General features: G+C 46.2%; 1 protein-coding gene across 3 annotated transcripts in view; it reads left to right on the top strand.

Annotated features, from left to right (window-relative positions):
* The window catches only part of LDB1 (LIM domain binding 1), a 62,042-nt gene extending 40,015 nt beyond the window's left edge, over positions 1–22,027 (top strand). For 2 of the 3 annotated variants that reach the window (XM_083505249.1, XM_083505251.1), the window contains exons 2-11: positions 10,909–11,011; positions 11,724–11,768; positions 13,782–13,857; positions 14,092–14,194; positions 15,399–15,571; positions 15,799–15,921; positions 16,425–16,508; positions 18,120–18,243; positions 18,739–18,887; positions 19,561–22,027. In XM_083505249.1, coding sequence (XP_083361375.1) covers positions 10,909–11,011; positions 11,724–11,768; positions 13,782–13,857; positions 14,092–14,194; positions 15,399–15,571; positions 15,799–15,921; positions 16,425–16,508; positions 18,120–18,243; positions 18,739–18,887; positions 19,561–19,791 — 1,211 coding nt within the window. In that variant the 3' untranslated portion in view covers positions 19,792–22,027. The remainder of the gene's footprint in view (positions 1–10,908; positions 11,012–11,723; positions 11,769–13,781; positions 13,858–14,091; positions 14,195–15,398; positions 15,572–15,798; positions 15,922–16,424; positions 16,509–18,119; positions 18,244–18,738; positions 18,888–19,560) is intronic. The other variant, XM_083505250.1, reaches the window with a different exon arrangement.
* The last annotated feature ends 1,747 nt before the right edge of the window (positions 22,028–23,774 follow it).

Here is a 23,774-nt window from a genome sequence, read left to right as displayed (position 1 = left end):
CACAACTCTTTGTTTTTGTTGCAACAGACTACCATAGTTTTCCCTCTGTAAATGGCTAGAATACTCAATACCAGGGGTCAGCAAGCTTACTGGATGATGGGCCAGTCCACGCTCCATCTGTTGGAGGATGGGTCGGAGTGTGTGCGCAGGCGCACTCTTCCGGATCAGAGGAGTGCCCATGCGCACATGGTATTTCCAGCGCTGTGCATGCGCATGGGCGCTTCTCTGTCCCACACACATGCTATTTCCGGCACACATCTGGGTCGAAGGAGCACCTGTGCGCACGCACACGGGTGCCATCAACCTGGAAGTCAGTCCCCACACTGCGCCACACCAGTAAAAGTGGGGGGCAGCAAGGGTCACAATGGGCCAGATAGACGAGCCCCGTGGGCCACTACCGGCCCATGGGCCTTAGGTTGCCAACCCCTGCTCAATACGCACAACTACTAAACAAGGTTTTTGTATGATAGGAAGAGCATACTTAGCTGCCTTATATTGAGTCAGACTATTGGTCCACATTGCTCAGAATTATTTGCTCTGACTAGCGGTAGCTGTCTAGGATTTCAGACAGGGATGCCAGGAACTGAATTTAGTTTTGGGTTTGGTATTGCAGATTCTGTAAGGGGTGTCATAACAACATAAGCAAAGCCTGCTGGGTCAGGCCAATGACCCATTTAGTCTAGCATCCTGTACTCATAGTGGTCAACCAGATGTTTGTGGGAAACCCTAAGCAGGACCTGAGCATAAGAGCGCTCTTGCCTCCTGTGGTTTCCAGCGGCTGGTATTCAGAAGCATTGCTGCCATCGACCACAGTGTCAGGCCCCTTTGTAGTGCACATTAACCACACTAGGACATCATCCTGCTGAAATGGCATTAGGAGTAACTAATATAAACTTGTACCATCATGATCACTGATTTGAATTCCCCCTCTGTTCCTCTGCAGCCTCTCTAGTTGCAGCTGTGTATTGAGCCTTCCTAATTCTAGCCATGAAATGTGTGCTGAGATGTGAAGGTTCTGAATGCTGCTTGTCAAATGTGATCAGGTTAGGGCTCTGACAGACATCCAGGCGAAAGGAGCAGCTACTGCAAGCACGGCTGTACATGCTTCGTGAAGTTCAAAATCACACATGAATGAATTGGATCAGGATGTCCCTATTGCCAATGGGTAGAAGAGAAGTGACTAACCCCTCTCCCAGGGTCCTAACCTGGTGAGGATATTGTCTGTCTATCTTCTCAGCTGATCTGCACTGGAGCAGCTGAGGAGGTGGAGGTATATGTGTGGTTCTCCTATGACTGTGTGTACAGAAAGCGAGAGAGCGCACTTGTGAAAGTGTGGGGTAGTCCACTTTTACATACATCCATCACTGGCCCCACAGGTCAAAAAATGTTTTCCACTCCAAACTAGAAGATATTTAGGGTTGAAGTAATTTTAAGCTTTAAAGTTCATGAGCAAGCCATTTCCTTTTCCCAAAAGGCTATTCAAAACTCTGGAGCTCGTGGATATTGTGCCCACACACTGCCCCTTAGGAGGAGCCAGAATGCTGCTGTGTTGGGTTACTTTCTTTGTCTCATTGGCACTAGTCTGCCTAATTCAGTTATTCTAGGAAAAGCTGTATGTTTGGTCTCTAATCAAGGGCCAAGTGCTCAGCTGCTCAGAGGACTCGGGAATTGCTCTAACTCCTTTTTGTGATTTCTGGCCTGTGACATTCCAGCTGTGTGCTGGAGCCTTGGTACAGAAAGCAGAGTTCAGGTCATGCATTTGGCATTTTTAACCTTGGATAGCAACTTTGCTTCCTCAGTTACACAATGCTTTCTAAGCATTTGTCTTGCATCTTCATGCAACAATCTTAAGCCAGTTAAGTTTTCTCTGGTGCATTATATTCCAAGTGCTACTGCTTGTCTTTGCCCTATGGCCAAGCTGCAGTAGTAATCTCTTCAGAATCCCCAAACTCATCACAATCTGTGCACTAACCTTCTTCCTGCCTGATGCCGAACAACCCTCATTGCTAAACTCTTTCCTCCCTCACAGCAACAGTCCAGCAGGTGAAGCTCTTAGCCATTGTGTGGGATTTTCCTCTACTCTCTGCTGTCCATCCCCAGATGAATTCATCCAGCATCACACCTCCCTCCCTTTCAGCTAAACCATTATCACTACACATTTCTTTGAACACCTGATAACAGAATACTATTCTCTATTAGATGACCCTTTCTCTGGGATCCAATTCTAGGTTGTCTTCTGGAACATCCCTACTCCCAACATAGTCTGTTCTTAAAGAAACTGCCATGCTACTTTGTGCTCCAGGGAAGCCGAGTGCAAATTCACACAATCCTATTTGCTTTGTGATAATTCTTGCAGATGAGTGACAGTAGTAAACATCCAGCCAGGATGATTAGGTATTGCAGATACACCAATCTGAAAAGGCAAGCATATAACTTAATAACTAGCAACAATGGATTTTGTGAACCGTCAGTAGCTTGAAGTCTGTAAATTTTGGTTGCATTTAAAACGGGGGTTTGAGCTTTTAAAGGCTATTGAATATATTGTTTTTATAAACTGGTCCTGTGCCCACAGAATCCACTGCATGGAATGTGTGATTCTGTAGGACCACCAGAAACAATGATTTGGAGATCACAGTGTGACCTTGCTGGAGCCCAGATCTTTCGCTCCTAAAAATTAGCATTCAAGGCACAGGAAGGAAAAATACCACTCCCAGAAACTCCCTTCTGGGTTTTTGCTCTGAGTCTAGAGCCTTGTGTTGATCACCTGGCCTGCTGTGAGTTTGCTCAGATAAGGGTCTTGCCTGCCAGCTGGATTTAGTTCCTCACCTCTTTTGTGGAACTTATAAAGTAATATCCTTGCTTCTGGGACAGTGAGGCATCTTGACTCAACCCATCTGGAAAAGCCCGTAATAAATGGAGCCAGTGACTTTCAACTTTGATGTGCCTACCAGCTGGTATGCTTTCAAGGTGGCTCTCGTCAGAGCACACGGCTGTCAGTCCTAACATATAACACCTTCGCAAACCCAGACCAGATTTAGACAAGGCAGTGGGCAAGTGAAAAACATTTATACATGCAGGATTTCCCATAGTCTGGCATCAGACTTAAAGCGGCCTTAACTTGTATGCTGCCCCCTACAGATCTAGTGCTTGCGCATGGTGTGGCCTCCATCCAAACTGTAGAGTACAAAAGGTGCATGGACTGAGGTCAACACATGGGTTAAGAACCTTTTGGTATGATGCTGGACCATATGATGCCCTGTTTTCTTTCCTAAGTGCTTTTTGCACATCTTTGAACCAGGCCTTAGTCTTGAAATTTAAAACACCTAATTTTCAAAGACCTGAAATATGTATGACTCAAAATAAAAGGGCAGAATGGGCTGTATCGCTTCAGTCTGCAGAATAAAGGATGCCATTTATGAATCCCCCCCCCAAATGCAAAGAACCTCTGCATGTAAAGAGCTTGCACATCAGAGAGAGAGATTCTAGCTTGAATAATCTCTGTACTTTTGCTAGGTTTTTTTCTTGCTCACCAATACCAACAGGGAACTTTTTTTTAAAGTGATCCCTGCAGTCTGAAGGGATCATTTTACTTTTGTTCTGTTCCATATATAGTCCACATGAAAGTGCCAGCACAGAAGTAAGAACAGGTCTCGGTCCCTTTCTAATGCAACTGTGAGAAAAGAATTGGGGGAAAACCCCAAGGTCTTTGAGAGAGCTTTTGGCTGTTAGCATACTACTAGTTATCTCCATGCAAATTTCTCTAGCTCAGAAGCCAGTTGTGTTTTTTTTAATGCATCATACCAACACTTGTAACCAGAATTCAATTAAGCAAGTTAAGGAAATTTGACAAATTCGTTTGCTTTGAACTGTGATAGGCTGTTAAAGTTGATGATGCGGTAAAGCAAATGATGACTGCTTTATACTTTGTGTTTGGTGACGTGCTTTCCACTCCAAAACGTAGTGTGTTCTGGGCTCATCTTGTGGATGGAGGCATCTCCATTGAATATCCCTATACCAATACCATTGCTCTTTCCAGGTTACTGATAACTACTGTGTAAATGTTCCACGCATTAAAGGAGCAGTGTAGACCCCTACTGTGAGGAAATATACATTCGGAAACTTAGTCTTATTAACTGATGTATTAACTTATATTTGATGTGTGCTACATATCAATTGACTATGCAGTGAATGAGTAAGCCATGAAATTATCTGTCAGGTTGTTTTAGCTTTGCCCAAACCAGCATGAAAGCACCTACCTGATTGCCTTGGAGATCTGGCTGCAGATTTGATAAAAGAACAGTGCTTATTCCTACAATGCATAATTACCTTATGCAATTCACTAATGCAAGATATGGTGATAGCAATGATGGCCACTAGCTCAGAAGGTTTTTAAGAGGAAGGCTATCAGCAGCTTTTAGCCATGATATAGCCAGTATACCTCCTGAATACCAGTTGCCGGGGTCTAACAGTAGATGGTCATCATCATCTTGAGCTTTCAAAGATGACAGGCAGTTGTCTGGGTACCATTGGAAAAAAGATGCTGAAACAGAAGGACTTCGTTCTGATCTAGCAAGGCAATGGAGACCAATGCTTCTGCCCCTTTTTTGAGTTATGGGGCCAAATAAGAAGTCCCTTCAGCTTTCAGGACACCTGGGGAGTAGGTCTCCTCCAAAGTGGGCTTTACCAATCCAGTATGCATAGGGTGCGAGTGAGAAGGCATGGAGGGGGCGCTTTAGTTTAATGAAGGTTGTGAAGTGTCATGAAGGTTGCCTAAAAATGGGCTGCTCCCAAGATGTGGGAACTGTTTCCTCCCCTACTCTTTTTTATGCAGCTTGTTGGAGTTTAATTTAAATATTGAGAGCAGACTTTGTCTTGGAGGAGCTTGCAGTGAGTTTGCAAGGAAAGCTAAAGTGCCACGCAAATCTCTGAAATGGATGGTTTTGGTGTCATTAAGCTGCTTCGTGTAAGGAGTGTTAGATGTCCCTTTGGGTAGCCTGATCTTGTGAACTCTGACTAGCTTTTTCCTGCTGCTGACAGAAATCCTTTCCCCATGTGGAGCTTTCAGCATATGGCAGACAGGCTCTAGGTTGATCCCATTTTAAATACCTCCCTTTTCAGACTTCCTTCGGCACAGTTCTGGATGCAGCTGCACAGAGATGCTTCTCCATTGGCTGTGCATGTGGAGGGAGTCTTGAGCTCATGTGCCTTCCCCCTCCCTTCTCTGGTTTAGCCATGGAGAGGAGATTGGAAGCTTTTCCTTCCATTTTAGACTTAACCACAGTTTGTCGTGGTGTCTCAGCCCAGCAAGGTGTACAGTGGTACCTCGGGTTACAGACGCTTCAGGTTACAGACACTTCAGGTTACAGACTCCACTAACCCAGAAATTGTACCTTGGGTTAAGAACTTTGCTTCAGGATGAGAACAGAAATCGTGCTCCGGTGGCACGACAACAGCGGGAGGCCCCATTAGCTAAAGTGGTCTTAAGGTTAAGAACAGTTTCAGGTTAAAAACAGACCTCCAGAATGAATTAAGTTCTTAACCCAAGGTACCACTGTAGTTAATTTTCAGTCTATGGTTATTCTATGGTTTCCAAATGAGGTTTTTGCATCAAGGGGATGGTCTTGTATTTGTTGAAATAGTGGGATTGTGTGGAGTATAAAATCTCTTAATACATCAACCTCTTTAATGATAGTTTGTTTAAACAAGCCAGCCTCAAACTCTTTTTTTGTTTACAATGCTGCCATGTTTCCAGAAACTATAGTTTCTGGAACTATAGATTAACTGCATTTTAGGGTTCAGGTGTAACACTAAATTGTGGTCAATTTAAAATGGGAGTGGAAGCTTCCAGTCTCCTCCATGCAGGTGTACTGGAGGCTTAGCATTACAGGTGAGTGCAGGCACATTGTCCTTGCATAGCTTGCATATGATTTGTTGGCTTACCTGGAAGGGACAAACAAGCATTTGGGGCAGTTTACATTGACTGCCAGGAAGCACGAATGTTTCAGGGTTGGTGGTCCACATGCTAGAGTTAAAAAGAGCTCAGACATTTGGAGTGTGCAGGTCTAGGCACTAAGAACCCTTGGTCAAGCTGGACTAAGCCGGATGTGCAGCCAGCCAGCCAGCCAGCCAGCCAGGGAAACTCCATTACTCACCAGCAGCAGATGGTGCCTGTCAAGGGATGCTGAGAGGGGAGGAGCAGGGTGGTTGCCTCGGTGATTTTTCCATCACCACAGCAACAGAAAGGTCACCCAGAGGGTCCTTCATGCTCTCCCTTCCTGTGTATGAAGCTCTGAGATTTGTTGGGATGTAAGTCAGGGGGTATGATTGGAGGGATGGTATATTCTGGGAAGGGGGCAGTGGAGGTTAGAGAGATGCCTTCCAGGATGAATTGTCTTGGGGACCCCTCTCCTGAGAACTTGGAACAGCAGGTAGTACCTGTTCCAAATGCTTTAGACTGAGTTCGAAGTACACACGAGTGAAATGGAATCCAGAATTTGGCTTGCTTCATCTTCCAGAGTGAGAATAGTCCGTTCCTTGCTCACATGCATAGGTAAAGGTAAAGGGACCCCTGACTGTTAAGTCCAGTCGCGGATGACTCTGGGGTTGCAGCGCTCATCTCGCTTTATTGGCTGAGGGAGCAGGCGTTTGTCCGCAGACAGCTTCTGGGTCATGTAGCCAGCATGACTAAGCCACTTCTGGCGAACCAGAACAGCGCACGGAAACGCCATTTACCTTCCCGTCGGAGCAGTACCTATTTATCTACTTGCACTTTGACGTGCTTTCGAACTGCTAGGTTGGCAGGAGCAGGGACTGAACAATGGGAGCTCACCCCATCGCGGGGATTCGAACCGCCAACCTTCTGACCAGCAAGTCCTAGGCTCTGTGGTTTAGACCACAGTGCCACCTGCGTCAGGTCACTTCATTTAGGTATTTGAAAATCAAAAGTTCCCCCACTGCCTCTCATTGAGCCAAAAACTCCTCTTATCAGAGCACACATGTTTCTTTGCCTTTTCCCTTGTATCTACTTATGATGAGGGACAAGAGGAGCTGCAGGTCTGTGTTCCATGTAGCAGCCTCCTGCAGTAAGCATCCTGCGGAGGGAAGCAGAGAGGAGAAACTGGAACAGTTTGTCACCAGGGCATCCTATGTGGCAAGTTGCTCCTTTTCTGAAGAAGAGCCATCTGCCGTGAAGGAACCAACTGGAGTCAAATGATTCCTGATGGTGGGTGGCAGTGCTAAGGCAACAATGTCTAGCACAGACAGCTCCCCAGTTGCTCCCTTGAGGCAACAGCTCAGAGGGGGGCAGCTTGGAAACTTACAACCAGGGTTCTTTAACTAAAACTACCAACACAAAATGCCAGGGAACTGGTTCACTGTGTCCCAGATTGCATGTGCATTTCCACATCTTGGCTCCCCTGTCTTTGATTGAATATATCCAGGGTGTTTTGCTACTTGACTAAACAAAGGGCCTGTAAGTGCCCCCTACCATTCCCCCCTCCCCCACAATGTACATGATGTTGTTAGCTAAGCATTTCCAGCTTGAACTCAGCTATTAGGACCAAAGGCTGGTTGGGTGGGGAAGGTGATGTGCTGCAGCACATACTGTCCAGACACAGCGGCGGCACCTGCCAGGAGTGGAACTGGTCTTTCTTGCTCAGCGGGAGTGGCTGCTGCACTGGTGCAGTGCTTCTCCTGGGGAAACAGAGGCAAGATCCGGCTCTGTTCTTTTGGTCCAAAGAAGGGGGCTGAAGGGAGGGAGAGGGAAAACTGTACTGATAACACCAAAAGGGATGGGGCAGAGGGGAGGGGACAGAAACCAGTATGTATGTCAATACTCTGCAATGATGTGGCAGAGATTGATGGAGCAGCAAATAGAGCCCTCTAGTGACACATTTGCTTGTTAGCACGAGAGACACTTACCGGAAGAACACATGTATTTTCAGCCCCTTCCACTCCCACTGAAACTCTGGTATCTCCCCACACATTCGCTAATTGACATTACTTTTTAGTGCTTTAAATGACACTGGATTGTCAGTGACAGCCTCCTCAAGAAGAGAGATGTAAAATTACCAGAAATTTTAAAGCCATCGAGGACAAAAAAACGAAAACAGTTTTTTGGGGGTGGAATTCTTGAGGAAATTGAAAAATAGGCAATACTTTTTTTCTAGTGCCCTTTAAAGATCCAAAGTCACTTTGTTACTTTAGAAACATAAAATATATCATGCATAACTTGGTTTGCTATTAAATTACCATGTTCTGTATGCTATATTAAAAATACAATTTATTCAGTTAATAATTACAAATTGAATATACTTTTTGCTTTTCTTTCTTTTTGTTACATTTGGAGTTACAAGCTGCTGAGCTGTAAGAAACCTAGCATCTCTTTGGTTTTTGTACTTTATGAGAAGGCCAAAAAAATACCCCAATAAAAACAGGAGAAACCATCAACACTACCATTTTTAAAAAATGAAAATTATAATGTATTTTGAAAATTATAATGTGTTGTATGCAACTAAGTCCTACATTCTGTTTCTAAACAGGGATAGAAAACCTGTAGCCTTTTGGGTGCTGGCTGGATTCTAGCTCCCATCAACCATTACCAGCATGGCCAGTGGTTAGAGTTGCACATGGGAGTTGTAGTACAACAACATCTGGAGGGACACAGGTTCCCCACCTCTGTTTTAAAGCTGTTGTATGCTGAGACATTTCCCTGCTCCTTGGACTTCCCTCAGTGGGTTCTCCCATGTACAACTCTGACCCTTTAAGTCTGTGGTGTAATTTTTCCTACCCACTGCAGAGAGATTAGACACCAGAAGTGAGTTGGTGGATACAACACCACACTGCTCTTGATTCTGCATATGACCTTGGGTATAAGGCACCAACTCCCCTTTCTCCATCACTCTGTACCAGAGCTGCTAGTCACACCCTTTGTGGCAGGAAGGATGTGGAGTGGTTTGGATTGAGGGGGTGTTCTAGCTGCCTGAATTACCTGCGAAGGAACTTTGATCTAGATCTAACTTTTAATTCACATCACGTGACATATTTTCTGTAGTGTCTAGATTTCTTTTTCCGTGTTGGTACAGAAAGTATTTGTACCTGGGCCCTACTAAGATAAATGTATCTTCCCAATCACTTCTCTGAGCTCAAAGCAAGCTGAATGAGGTAAAATTTGAAGGTGGTAGAAGGGACTATGCCACTTAAATTTGCATAACAGCACTATAGTTTTTAAATACTCTTCCACATTAAAAACTCTCTGTCACAAGAAAGAAAAGCATAACAAGGAAAAAGGATCCATACCTCTTGCCTGCTGTGCTGGTTTCCTACATGCATGCAGGTGCTGTTTCTGTGGTTGTTGTTTTTTATTTTAATGTAGGACAGTTAAGGGGGAACCTGTGGCCTTCCAGATGTTTGATTACAGTTCCCACCATCTCTGACAGGTGCACATTGTTTTCTGGGGCTGATGGGAAATGTGTTTCAACAACATCTTTAGGACCACCATTTTCCCCCACCTGCCCGGACGTACAGGTAGGTACGTAGGTATGAGGTTCAGAAAAGGGCAACCAAAATGATCAAGGGACTAATGCAACTTCTCTATGAGGAGAAGTCAAAACATTTTTAGTTTGTAGAAGAAGCGAGTAAGCACAGGAGCATAATAAAGGTGCCTAAAATTATGTGTGGGGTGGAGGAAGCAGATAGAACCAAAAGCCAACAACGTAAATCGTATGTTGGAAGAGGCATTGCCCACAAAATGAACTATTTCACTGTTGGAGACAGAATGCCTTCTGAATACCAGTTGGTGGGAAACACAAGAGGGGAGTGTGCTGTTGTGCTTGTGTTTCTGCTTGGCGGGCTTCAAGAACAGGACACTGGGCGAGGTGGACCTTTGGTCTGACCCAGCAGTGCTGGTATTATGCAACAAACATATAAATGACACCTTGTGCTGCAAACCAATGTTCTACTATTTACACCTATAGGTTTCCACTCCAGATACTATCTTGAGCAGGGGTCCCCAACTTTTCTGGGCTCAGGGGCACTTGATCTACAAGAGGAAGTGGGTTCTGGGCCATGACAACCTTTGCGACAGTTACTTTGTTATCCTCTGAGGTTCCACAGGACTCCGGTGGAGAGTGTCCCCCAAACTCCTTTTATTTCTATCTCTTCTTCTGAAAATGCTACTGCCTTGTTGATGCTGGAGAAGTCTCGCGAATTAGTGTTCAATGAGGTGGTCACCTGCCACTTAATTTGGCTGGAAGCGGTTTCCTCCTGCCACAGTCCATTTCCCTGACAGGGAAAAAGCAGCACTAAACAATGGCTGCACCCTCTCCTCTTTCTCTTCTTCCCCATATCCAGTGTGAAGTCAAGGGGAGGCAGGGAGGGAGGATAGCATCTATAGCAGAGCATTATACTTTCATGGCACAACATAACTTTGGCAGCCACTCTGTGTGACTTTTTAATAGAAGGGCATGTAGCTGTAATAGTGGTTCACTGTGCTTCCTTTGCTGGGAGCCACACCACAGTGCTGGAACAGCTCCTTCCATGCGTCTCTTGCCCTTGAATGTTAGAAGACAGAACCAGAAGCACAGCTACTATAGCGCTGTGCTGTTTTTCCATGGTGTGGGAAAGACAGTGCTGCGCAGTGGCAATAAGGGGGATGTGGCAGGTGTCAGTTTTTGTCACCCAATTCTTCAGCCAATGATATTTGCTCTCTTATCTTCAGCTTTGAGTTTTGTTTGATGCTGGCATTTTATATTCAGAACTTCTCTGTCTGGAGGAGCTGAGTCAGGGCTGGTGTGGTAGTGGCGTGGATGCCTAAGGGGCTATAGTAGTCACAATGAAATCACGTATGTCTCATCCTTGTCCCTTGTCTGCTCCTGGCTGAGTGATCTTCTTTCATTTTCCCTCCCCCAGGCTGTTCCTCTAAGTCATTCAAGCTGTACTCTCCAAAGGAGCCCCCAAACGGCAACGCCTTCCCCCCCTTTCACCCGGGCACTATGCTAGATCGAGATGTGGGGTAAGTGAGAGGCTCTTTTAAAGATGTTTTCCTTCCTTTTGATAGCTGAGGAGGTCACCTAAATTTGTTTCTGGAGAAACACCCCTGGAGTTCAGGGGAGCTCAGTTCCTGCGTATCATCATCAGGGTCCACTATTGATTAGAAGGAGGGAATCCCAGAGACATTAATTGTTCAGAGAGACAGCAGGTGGTTGGTTACCTTTTAAGGGTAGCTACTGTATGCTGAGGGATGTGGGTGGCGCTGTGGGTTAAAGCACAGAGCCTAGGACTTGCTGATCAGAAGGTCGGCAGTTCAAATCCCCGTGACGGGGTGAGCTCCCGTTGCTCAGTCCCTGCTGCTGCCAACCTAGCAGTTCGAAAGCACGTCAAAGTGCAAGTAGATAAATAGGTACCGCTCCAGCGGGAAGGTAAGCGGCGTTTCCATGTGCTGCTCTGGTTCACCAGAAGCGCCTTAGTCATTGCTGGCCACATGACCCGGAAGCTGTACGCCGGCTCCCTCAGCCAATAAAGTGAGATGAGCGCCGCAGCCCCAGAGTTGGCCACGACTGGACCTAATGGTCAGGGGTCCCTTTACCTTTACCTTACTGTATGCTGATAGGAGCCATTAATTATTTTCTCATGGCACACCAGCCATTCTCTTCTGGCATGCTGCTGTGCCCTTGCATACAGTGCTTTTTTGTTAATCTATCCTGTATTGGCTTATTTCTCTGCAGACCAACTCCTATGTATCCGCCAACATACCTGGAGCCTGGGATTGGGTAAGAGACTGCACTGCTTTTCCTTCTGACAAACTGTCTTAACAACAGGGTAAAGACAGATAAAACATTTTTCAAGTGTGGTGCAAGTGATTTCTTAGCAGATCACCCAACTGCCCCCTTGTTCACGAGGGTATGAAGGCCCTTTCCCCTCACCTTGAAAAGGACATAGAGATAAAGAAGGAAGTTGGAAGACTCTCTTTCCCACTTCCTCTTTCAGCTCTATGTGCTTTTCAAGGCTTAGCTTAATTCTGTTGGATCTGACTTTTACCTAGATCCCTTAGAAAAATGAAGGTTGTGTGCGTTCTCTCTTTCTAAAAAAAATCCAATTGTGCCCATAGACCTAAAAAAAGATTGGCAACCCATATAATCCATATGCATGTTGGAACTGTACCATAGTATTACTGAACTCATATTCTGGAAGAAAAACAAAACTTGGTTTCCAAACCTTCTTATAATGACAGCTGTTATAATCTCACGATACAGTCTAGCAAAGCTCTACAGTTAAATGTTTCAAGAAACATTTGCAGCCCTTTGAGGCATTTGCTTTCATGGTAGCGGATCTGTGTTCAAACCACTTAAAATATTAACATCTGTCCTCATCCAAACAGAACCTTAAATGAAGGGTGCATGCGGTGTGCATATTTATGCGTTTTCAGATGTGTATGAAATTACCCATTTTGACAAGAGTCAGGACTTCAGTGTGTAGGGAGAAAAGGGGGGAAGGGAAGTGGAATCAAGCTGAGAGAAGTGGCTGGGGCGACCCAGTCTGATGGGTGGGATATAAGAAATAAATTAACAGCAGCGGAGTGACCTTTTCTCTGTTCCTACATTGTAAATCACTCTGAGGGTTTTTGCCTACAATCAAACAGTATATAAATTTTATGAAATAAACGCACTCTCTCGTTTGAGGAAATCCCGTGAAATAGTCTCCTACATCAAGTATCATGCAGGTACTTTCTTACTAGGATTGGAACATTTGTAGAAGAAAATCCCATTAAATTCAACTGGGCTTACTCTTATAAAAGAATCTCAAGTTCAATCCCTGGCATCACAAGATAGGACTGAACTTTTAAAAAATATTGCTTTTATTTTGTATAACTATGAGATACAAATACCCATTCCCCTCCCACAGCAATAAGCATGCAGCATGTTCTTCCTCCTATTGTTTATTTTGTTCCATAACCATCGCTGCTGGTGTCTATTTTGTTTCATAATCATGGAATGATTAGTAGATGAATCTCTGGGCTATGAAAGACTTTCCCCTGAAAACTTAAGAGAACTCTTGCTAAGTCAGTGTAAACAACCATGAGCTAAATGAATCAGTGGTTGGACCCTGTGTAAGGTAGCTTCCAGTGTTCCTATTTTAATTGACTAAAAAGCGACCCCCAATTAATCAGACAATAGGGTTTTTTATTTTAAAAAGCCCCAAATATTTTTAATATGAGTAGCTACATAAAGTTTTATGGTGGCAATTACCATCTGCAGAGACATCATCATATTTGCTACAATTTTCATCAGCAGCACCTGGTGATGGTGGTGATTTCGCATCCCTGATCTTGATGGCTGCTGTTAGTTTAAAAAGGAGGACTCCAGGCATGGAGATGGATGCAAATATGTGGTTAACGTCACATCTAATCGTATCGTAAGAGCAGTAAATGAAGTGTGTACCCTCCACCACACCTCTGGAAAGGCCTTTTATTTATTTAACAATGGAATTGTTATTTGACAAGATTACTATACTGCTTGATTGTAAGAAAACCTTCTAAAAGTTTCCAAAAATATGGTCCAGTGATTGGAGAGTTGGACACAGATGTCGATAAACCTGAATTTACATCCCTGCTTAGCCATTAACTTGGTGGATGGCACTTGGGGTGTGGGGAGGCATTTTTCTGTCTGTGAAATGTGATCACCAAAGCAAGTAATACATTCTGCATCATCGTAACACCCCAGACAAATTATTCTATTTTATTAGATTGAAATATTAATTGTTCAATTGCTGTGGTTGATTGACAGGAGGCACACACCATATGGCAACCAGACTGACTACAGGATATTTGAGCTCAATAAGCGACTGCAAAACTGGACAGAGGTATATTTTATATGGGAGTTCAGGGTGGTTAACTCAGGAGGAAGAGTGGGGAAACTTGCGGATGGGCGTACTGTTACTCTTTCAGGGGATGGAAGAAGAGTCTGGGGTGTCCACCAAGCCCTTGGAAACACCCTTCCTGGGTTCCTTTGCTGCCTTTGGTGGTGGCTGGTTATCTCCTAGCCTTTGGAGATCTCCCCTCCCTGCATGTAATGCTTTTGTCCTCTGTTGCTGCAGGAATGTGACAATCTGTGGTGGGATGCCTTCACCACCGAGTTCTTTGAGGATGATGCCATGCTAACAATCACCTTCTGTCTGGAAGATGGACCAAAGAGATACAGTGAGTCTCAGCCTAGGACGGATCCTGCAGGCAGACACTGTTGTCTCATGCAGGGAAAGGGCTGGAAACTGAGCAGGTTGCTTCAAAGCCTCTCCTGAGCTAACCTTGAAGGAGTAGTCCCGTTTTCAGGGTTGTCTGTGAGCTTAGCATCTGGTACATAGTTGGTGTGGCTCAACCAGCCCCCCCTTGCCTTCACAGCCCATCCTGAAGAAGGAACTCCAGAAGAATCTACTACATAGCTCAGATACTGGTAAAGCTGATGACTAGGAACGGAGTGTATATCGTACTGCTTACTAGGCTATAAAAACTGACCCTTCATTTTTCAACCACAGAACACTCCAGTTGCCTTTCAGCAGACATTTAGCTCCTGCAATCTTGCTTAGGAGCTCATGGTGTGTACCAGAAATTTCAGCAGTTTCTCTCTGTTCCTCCAGTATAAATACATTTTCCATGATTGAAAACAGATTTGTAGTGCTTCCTAGGCACAGACACATAACTTGGCTGAAAAGGTTGGTGTGTTAAGAGGCACACTGGAAATGAAAATCTTAAAAGTCTTAAAAGTTTCAAGCAATTTTTAAAAAGCATTTTCATCCCTGTAGTTCCTCCAAGAATCTTCATTTCTCATGGAGGAACTGAAAAGTTTCAGGGCCAGGATGGTCTTGATTTATGCATTCATGTCAGCACTTGCATGTGCCTAAGGCACACCCACACACCTCCCTTTATACATCATATTCTAGATAAGAGGCAAATTCTTTCAGGGTGAAAATGTGTATCATTTCTTTTTAAAGCAATTTGGCACATCACCAGTCTCTCCTTGGGGCAGAGGTTGGAATGCTGTTGTCCAAGTAGGCTTTTGAAGCATAGCTTCCTAGAGACCCAGTTGGTCACAGCAGGTCACAGCTCTGATCCCCACAATCGTCATGGGTGGGCCTTGGGCAACCCACCTATGAGTAAGCCTGAGGGGTTGGGAAACAAGGACAGTTTGCCCAGGACCTCCAAAACTGGAGCTTGGACTGCTCTACATATTCATTTGGATACTTCATCTGGTGCCTTACTATGGAAGACTTCGCTCGCTTGGTATTTCCACAGAGATGCTCATGATCCCCAGCATAAAAATAAGTGCCTATTGCTCTAGCAGCCCTGAGTCTGCAGTGCAAAATATCAGTAACTGATTTTCATCTCCCTTTCCTTCCCCTACGTCTAGCGATTGGCCGCACCCTGATCCCCCGCTATTTCCGCAGCATCTTCGAAGGGGGTGCTACCGAGCTGTATTATGTCCTGAAACACCCGAAGGAGTCCTTCCACAACAACTTTGTCTCTCTCGACTGTGACCAGTGCACCATGGTCACCCAGCATGGCAAGCCCATGTTCACCCAGGTGAGAGGGCAGCACTGGTCCTCTGCCTCGCCCCCAAGCCAGGCTAGCAGGAGTCTGTGTTGAACTGCTCCCCAGAGTAGTTCAGCCCTTTGTCACTGCTTATGACATCCTGCAAAGAGCCCAAGGGTGGCGGAAGCAGGCAGAAACCTAGAGACCAGGTTTGTTTGCAGGGTGGAGAAGGCTCACCTGAGCCGCCAATGCCATTTGTTTGCTTTCCACTTTCCCAGGTGTGTGTGGAGGGCCGCCTCTACCTGGAGTTCATGTTTGACGACATGATGAGGATAAAGACGTGGCACTTCAGTATCCGGCAGCACCGGGAGCTCATTCCCCGCAGCATCCTTGCTATGCATGTGAGTCCTGTGTTTGGTACTGGCTGTGGGCTTGACCTGGTTTAAGCAACTCAGCCGGACTCCCTCTGAAATCAGGAGCATTTTGTAGTTTGAGCTTGCTTTGTGTTGCTGAGCCCTACTCCCCCCCCCCCCCAAAAAAGCACTGTTGCTTCTTGGATCTTTGCCAGCTCAGCTCCTCGGCACCCAGGCCAGCACCTGTCACCAGAGGGAAGAAGTGGGTGCACAATTCTCAATTCCTAAATTGTTGATCTTGGACTGGATGCCATACATGAGGCTTTTATCCAGCTTTTCATATCTGCATTTCATGGGTTTGTTTTTACTGCATTTCATTGGCACTCTCTTTCTACTGAAAAGAATCATAAAAAGTGGCTTTGGGGAGGAATAATACAAAATGCAAGGAAAACTAACCCCAATAAATATTGATGATCACATTAAAAGCAACAGTAGTACAATTAAGCCTTCTATTCTTGTTGGACTCTTCCTTCTCTCCTTGCTCACTGCAGGCGCAAGATCCCCAGATGCTGGACCAGTTGTCCAAGAACATCACTCGATGTGGACTGTCAAACTCCACGCTCAACTACCTCCGAGTAAGTGCTTTCCCACAGCGCTGGTTAGGCTGTGGAAAAAGCTCCCTTGCATCCTTCCCTTTTACTTTTCATAAAGAAACATAAAGCTTACCTTTCAAATGCGGCGCCTGGGGACTAATGCCTCTGTATTTTTTGCTCTACTTTACGATTTATTTGAACAGAGCAGATCATTTTACTGTGCGCATATTGTGACTGCAAGGAGGACTGGAGGCCAGGAAGTTATTGCTAGAAACTAGTTCCATGCAAGGAAAGAGTACAGGAAAATGCAGATTAGAGGTTTATACAGAGGAACATGAATTTCCATAAATATATTTATGTATGAAAATCAGCTTGTGGCATTGGCTTCTGCGAATGCTCCGCAGCTGTTGGGGGCAAAGATGCCTTCATATTAGGCTATGCCCATGTGCACAGAAAATCCTCTGCATTCTGTGTGTAGCTTGAGATGCATGGCTTGGAGGTGTGTCCCTGTGGATGCTCCACTAGCAAAGAAAAGGGGCAAGGCTGAAGCTGGGAATGTACTTTATTCTGAGACTAGAGACTAGAAGATGGTTTATGTTGCCAGGGTGCTCCTTTTCCATCTTGCCCAAGACACAGACACAGAGCTGCATTTGGCTCGAGGGGGTTCCTAGCCTCATATATATAAATTTTTTATTAACAATTTCAACATAACAGTATATCAAAACATATCATATTCATTATTCCCCCCCTTTCCCCAATCCCCATCAAACCCTCCCTCCCCCCCGAGACTTCCCGCAGCTCCTCTCTCTGATTTCTCAGCGCATGTTATTTTCTGCATATTATAAAATTATTTCAATTCTTATATTATCTATCTACCATGTTAGCAATCACTAAATTTGTGTGTTTATTCAAAACCTGCCAAGGAGTCCCAATTCATTTTGTTGCCTTTTTAAATACCATATTTTTTGCTCTATAAGACTCACCTTTCCCCCCCTAAAAAGTAAGGGGAAATGTGTGGGCGTCTTATGGAGCGAATGCAGGCTGCGCAGCTATCCCAGAAGCCAGAACAGCAAGAGGGATTGCTGCTTTCACTGCACAGCGATCCCTCTTGCTGTTCTGGCTTCTGAGAGTCAGAATATTTTTTTTCTTGTTTTCCTCCTCCAAAAACTAGGTCTTGTGGTCTGGTGTGTCTTATAGAGCGAAAAATACGGTGCTTTGTAAAAAGTTCCCATTCTTCTTTGAAGTCACAGTTGTCCTTATCTCGCAGTTTGTATGTCAGTTTAGCCAGTTCTGCATAGTTCATCAATTTCTCTTGCCACTGTTCTTTTGTCGGGGTTTCCTCATTCTTCCATCCTTGTGCTATCAAGACTCTTGCTGCTGCTGTTGCATACATGAATAAGTTCTTCGTTTTCCTTAGAAGGTCTTGTCCTACAATCCCTAACAAAAATGCTTCTGGTTTTTCTTTACAAATGTCATTTTAAACATTTTCTTCAATTCATTATATATAATTTCCCAATTTAAAAAAAATTCTCTACATTCCCACCACATATGATAAAAGGTCCCTTCCTTTTCTGAGGGGTTTCTGGCCTCTTAATAGGGGCCTGCTCTCTGCAGCAAAACCCAACCTTCTCTCTCTTTCTTCCCTCTTTACAGCTTTGCGTAATCTTAGAACCAATGCAGGAGTTGATGTCACGGCACAAGACCTACAGCCTCAGTCCCCGGGACTGCCTCAAGACATGCCTCTTCCAAAAGTGGCAACGGATGGTGGCGCCACCTGGTGAGAGTTTTGCAGGGCCACCCTTGGTACTACAGCTTCCTGTGGCTTGACCACCAAGATGGAGGCATTTCCTGTGAAGCCCACTAGAGGGAGGTATAGGAATTGCCCTTCTCCGGCCTGCAACTGCTAGTTGGGACTACTGACATTTTCTGTGAAACCCACCAGAGGGTGCTGTGGGCATTGCCCTTCTCTGGGATGCAATTGCTAGTAGGGAATCCTGACAGTATTTGGTGCCAGAACTCTTGGCTTCTACTCCTGGCTCTGTTGCTACAATGTGGGATGGGTGAATGAGATCTGGGGGGTTGGTGATGTGCGAAGAGGTTACAGGCAAGTGTAACCAGTGAATCAGGCTTGGGGGGAAGCCTAGCAAATATACAATAGCGAGTTGGGTTGGGAGGTTATTTTTAGTTACAGCTTGATTATATTGGGGAATACTGGATTCATTTGCTGGGACCAAGATGTCTCACCGGCGTTCCCTTTGCTAACACTTTCCAGCTGAGCCTGCACGTCAGCAGCCCAGCAAGCGCCGGAAAAGGAAGATGTCCGGGGGCAGCACCATGAGTTCTGGAGGTGGCAACACCAACAACAGCAACAGCAAGAAGAAGAGCCCAGCCAGCACCTTTGCCCTCTCCAGTCAGGTACCTGTAAGCATCCCCTTTTCATTCTCTCTTTTCGTAACCTGAGAACTCCTCCTGCGAGGGGCCCTGCTCCATGTAGCTGGAACACCCTCAGAAACGCTGGAGAAGGCTCCCTGCAGTGTATCTGCAGGGGGCAGGATAGAGAGCTTTGTTTGTTCAAAACGGTGGCAGCAGCCATCTTGAAAGTGGCAGCACTGTTGGGGTGCCTGGTGGTGCCAGCGCCACATCAGGAAGAGGGTTCCTTCTGTGATTCTTCATGTTTGACATCCTCACCCCCCTCAGCCCTATGCCACCTACATTCAGGCATAGTCAGAGGGTAAGCTTCCTCTTCATGAGGGAACAGTAGATCCAGAGGCATTTGACCTCTTCCTCCTTGGATCAGATCTGGAACAAAGCAGAAAGGGGCCATATTTATCCTGCGCTCTGGGATATTCCCAGACGTGTTAAGTGGCTGTCAGCTCCTAAACGCACAGTGGAAATGGAGTAGCCACAGTTGTAGGAATGTTGGGGAGTGGGGGGTTCAGCTTGATAAAAGAAGTAGAGAGTAAAGGAAACCAAGGGGGTTGGGTGTCCTATTCAGAAGGAAATGTTTTGATTTGGCGGTGGCTGTCTCCCTCTGTGGTGTGGGTCAGGGCAGCCTCCACCTCGATTATGTTTCGGGACCCTCTTCCCTCCTCAGGATGTGATGGTGGTGGGCGAGCCGACCCTGATGGGCGGGGAGTTTGGTGACGAGGACGAGCGCCTGATCACGCGGCTGGAGAACACGCAGTTCGACGCTGCCAACGGCATTGACGACGAGGACAGCTTCAACAACTCTCCCGCGCTGGGCGCCAACAGCCCCTGGAACAGCAAGCCCCCCTCCAGTCAGGAGAGCAAGTCCGAGAACCCGACGTCGCAAGCATCGCAGTAAAGCCCTCACCCCCAGCCTGGCCTTCAACGGACTTGGCTGGCGTCCCCATGGACTGAGTCGAAACCGTTCTACCTGGACAATTTGTGAAGAAGAGTAGCCGGCTGGCTGGCCGGCAAGGTATCAGGGCCGGTGGGCCTTGCAGCACCAGCCTGCCCACCTACCTGCCTCCAGTTGGCCTGGCCACCACTCCCTGATGTCTGCACTCTTGGCTGTGCCCTTTAGGGCAGACTTGGGGCGCTGGGCCTGACGGAGCCGGGGTCTCACGCTAGGCCTGGCAGAATTTTAACTCCTCCTCCCTTCCCACCCACGCATCCAGAGCTCCGGACAACACAGGCGGCACTCCTGCAGGATGGCGTTCCGTGCTCTTTATACGCCCCGTTGGAACCTGACTGGCACGAAACACCTCAGGAAGGGAAGGGGCCACGAATGCTCTTGGCCATTTGGCAGAATGTCCAGCCCTAAGCACGTTTTATATAGAAGTCCAGCTCCATATTTGGCCTCAGGGGGGCTCCCTTCTAACAGGAGGGTCTGGCAATGTCACGGGGGCAGCTATGATTTCTGTGGGGTGGGTCTCAAGCAGTCCCTCCTGGCAGCTGTAGGTGCGGCAGTGGGGCTACTGCTGCCCCACCTGAAGACAAGGGGAGTTTAATGCCTCCTGGAGTGGGGATAGAAAGCAACCCTGCAGTTGGCATGGTGAGGGCACCTGCCCCTTTGGGTCTGGCCTTCTGCCTGACCTGCTCCTACAGAAAACTGCAATCTTGACCCCTCCCCTGTACTTTGGGTTTGTTTTTTTGTTTTTTTACAAAAAAATATTATTAAAATTGTACGTTTAAAAAAAACATCTGCCCTTCCTCCCTATTTCCCCCCAGTCCTGATTTTTGTACAGGCTTGTCTACCAATTGGGAGTCTTGGTTTTTATATACAGTTCTGAGAGCTTCAAACCAAGGAGAGACTTTGCAGACTTCCTTTCTACATCCTTTGAGGACAGCATGGCTGCCCCACTTTGCCCCCTCTGTGTAACTTGTGTGTGCTGCTGTCCTTGCTCCCTCCCTTCTCTACCACCTCCCCCCCCCCTTTTCGGGTTTGTGTACCTTGTGCTTGTATATTTCCGCGCTGTAGGCTGTGTGTATGATACTGTTCTTTCACTGTGTTCTCACTAATGCAGCCGCCCCCACCAGTGGTTGGGGGAGTTCATTGTGATGGGTGTCCTTTGTGGGAGGCAGGAGAGTTCAGAGGGTACTGTCACCAGTTTACAGCAGTGCAGAATATGGGGAATGGGGGTGAACGCAACCTAGAGATGGGGTAACACGTGCTTTGTAAAGAGGGGTGGCCATTTCCTCCATTGCGGAGTGAGGTTCTAGGTAACTTTTTTACAGCCAGATCCATCCTTCCTGGTGGGGAATGACAGGGCTCACAAAGGTCCCCAAGGAAAGAAGACCTGTTCCTAAACCCACCCAGTTCACTCTCTGGTGTTTGGATGTCACTCAACATTTTCCACCTGCAATTCCTTACTCTTAATTTTGTCCCGAGAACCATGGAGAGAAGTTGCGTTGTCATGGAGGCCTCAAACCAACCATCTGTCAAGCTTGGGTTGTCATGTGTGAGATAGCCCCCAAAGTCTTTTGGTCACCTCATGGCATGGGCTGATTGTGAGGGTGGTGGCATTTAGAGGGCACAGTCTGGACTGTCATGGCAACCACCCTTTGCCTTACTTAGACTGTTTCTCTGAGCAGGTCCCAGACTGCGAGGGGTTTTTTCTAGGAGGATGGCTGCCGCCAAGCTTACCCTAGAGCTGCTGTTTCCGGCCATTGCTCTGTGGTAGATGCCACCTGGCTCATGCGCTGGAATCCCATGTTCTCCATTCCCCTGGAGGAGCCCAGATGGATCAACCTGGAACATGCTTGGGGTGTGGGGTGGGACTGGTCACTTTTTGTGTTACTGGGCCCAGATGCTCCATTCTGCTCTGTCCCCCGGGAGTAGGCAATACAACAGTCAATACTATAATTTACAGGGCGTTTTTCTGTAACCTTTTTGTACCTAAATATATGAGTGTCACGTCCCCCATTGCTGTGCTCGGCATGAACTGGTGACGTGAACTCTGTCCCCTCTCCCCACCCTTCTTGCCCTTTCCACCTACCACTTCCCCCCCGGGGCACTGTAAAGCCTTTTTTTTTTTTTGCATAGTTTGTGCCATTTATGGTCATGTATGGTACCAATAAAACAACTTTTTTCGGTTTGGTGCTCTCCTGCCAGAGTCGTTTCTCATCGGACCTTGAGAAAAGGGACCTGTCCTCCCTTGCTAGGTGAGGTTTGGACTTCCTCGCTTAGCCTGAAGACTTACCTGTTGTTCCCTGATGCCAGCCTCTCCCAAACTTTAAACTCTCATCCTTCTCTCCTATCCGTCTTCCCTTCCATCTCCACGGAACTGTGTTTGCTGGTACAATCCATTCTGGGACTTATACACCAGGAAACAAAAGAAATAACAGACACATCGAAAAATCACAGAAAATGTGAGGGCATGGATCAACAATGCTGGTAGTGATTGGAATGGCATTGCTCCTAGAAACATGGAGTTGGGAGTTTGCAACACGGCTTCTTACCTGCAATAGTAAATTGTCCTACATCACTGACCCAAGCAACCGTAAGCAAGCAACCATAAGCCATGTTGTAGGAAGATGGGGGAAAGGAGGGAAATGTTATTTCAGGCTGGCTAAGAGAGTCACTTGTTAAGTACTTAGTGGTGGAAAATCATGATAGGCAGCAGTTCTTTGAACAACTTATGATGGAGTTCCAACGGCAAGAGCCATCTTCCTGCCTCACTAGCAGTGGTCACTTCTAGCGTTATATTTCCCTGCGCCTGCATGTGTTTTCAAAATGAGTGCAGTGAAGCTACTTCAAAGTAGTTGTAACTCTTCAGTTGTAACTCTTCTCGTGTTGGAAAGGCCATCTTAACCCATTGTGAGACCTGTGTTTTCCAAAGTCGTTGCAACCCTCCTCCCTGTTCCACATCTCCTATTTGGAACAGACTTTTCCAACATTTCAAAGACACAGGTCTTTTGACCGCTCTCCTGTCCCTTCTCCATGCAAATTTAAAAAGTGAGGATGGAGTGGTAACTTCTGTCAGCATGTGCCTGGTTCTATCTAGGCCTTTATTCTTCTTTTAAGCTTAAACACATTTGTTAGCAGTTGCTAAACTGTTGGATCCCATAGGCACAAACCTGTTGGAAGAGAAGAAACCAACTTCTCCAAAGCCTGGGCCTTTATTTCTTTAACCTTTATACGACAGGCCTACTCAAGGGAAGCCGTAAGGAGTTTTCCGTCAGGATAATTATTTGTGCTGCTTTAGAAGCCTATAACTTTGGGTGGCTGAGGGGGAAATGGGCCTCCACGCTTTTGTTCTGACAGCAGCCTCCTTGTGCCTTGGCTCTTATCCCGATAGCAGTTAACCACAGAGATGCAAACAGGCCACAGTGCTTGTGCTGTTGAGGTTGAGGACAGGAGGAGGTTAAGCAATGGTTAATCTTTCCAATTGTCCTATCCTGTTGGCAAAGGACTAAAGGTCAGGCCAGTTCTGTCATGATACCATTGGGGAAGGCTCAGGTTTCTCACTCCTTTCCTCATCAGTAGGAGCAGCCAAAAAATACTTTTCAGGTCCAGCATCCTAGATCCTGCTTTTCCAAAAAAAGAAGAAAAAAAGAAAAAGCTGCCATAGGTTACTAGAAACCCATAATGTTGGGGTTGAAGAATTGAATACAAATCAGCTCTGTTGTATCTTCATTGCCAGCAGCCTGCTTTTTGTGAGTTGGGACCCACAATAAAAACCCCTCTTTCCTTCAGGGTTACCTTCTCAGTTTGCGAGTTGCAGATTTCAACTTGCTCATTTTTTCTTTATTGAAAGGATGCTCATTTGGGACAGAGAAGAACAGCATGTAGCTTATAGTTGGTCTTAGCATTTGATGGTCAGTAGCTAATGGCAAGATTTT

Source organism: Podarcis liolepis (genome assembly GCF_965112155.1).
Source record: "Podarcis liolepis genome assembly, chromosome: 5".
NCBI classification, from domain to species: Eukaryota; Metazoa; Chordata; class Lepidosauria; order Squamata; family Lacertidae; genus Podarcis; species Podarcis liolepis.
The sequence above is the reverse complement of the archived record's forward strand: the minus strand, read 5'-3'. Positions and strand labels throughout refer to the sequence as shown.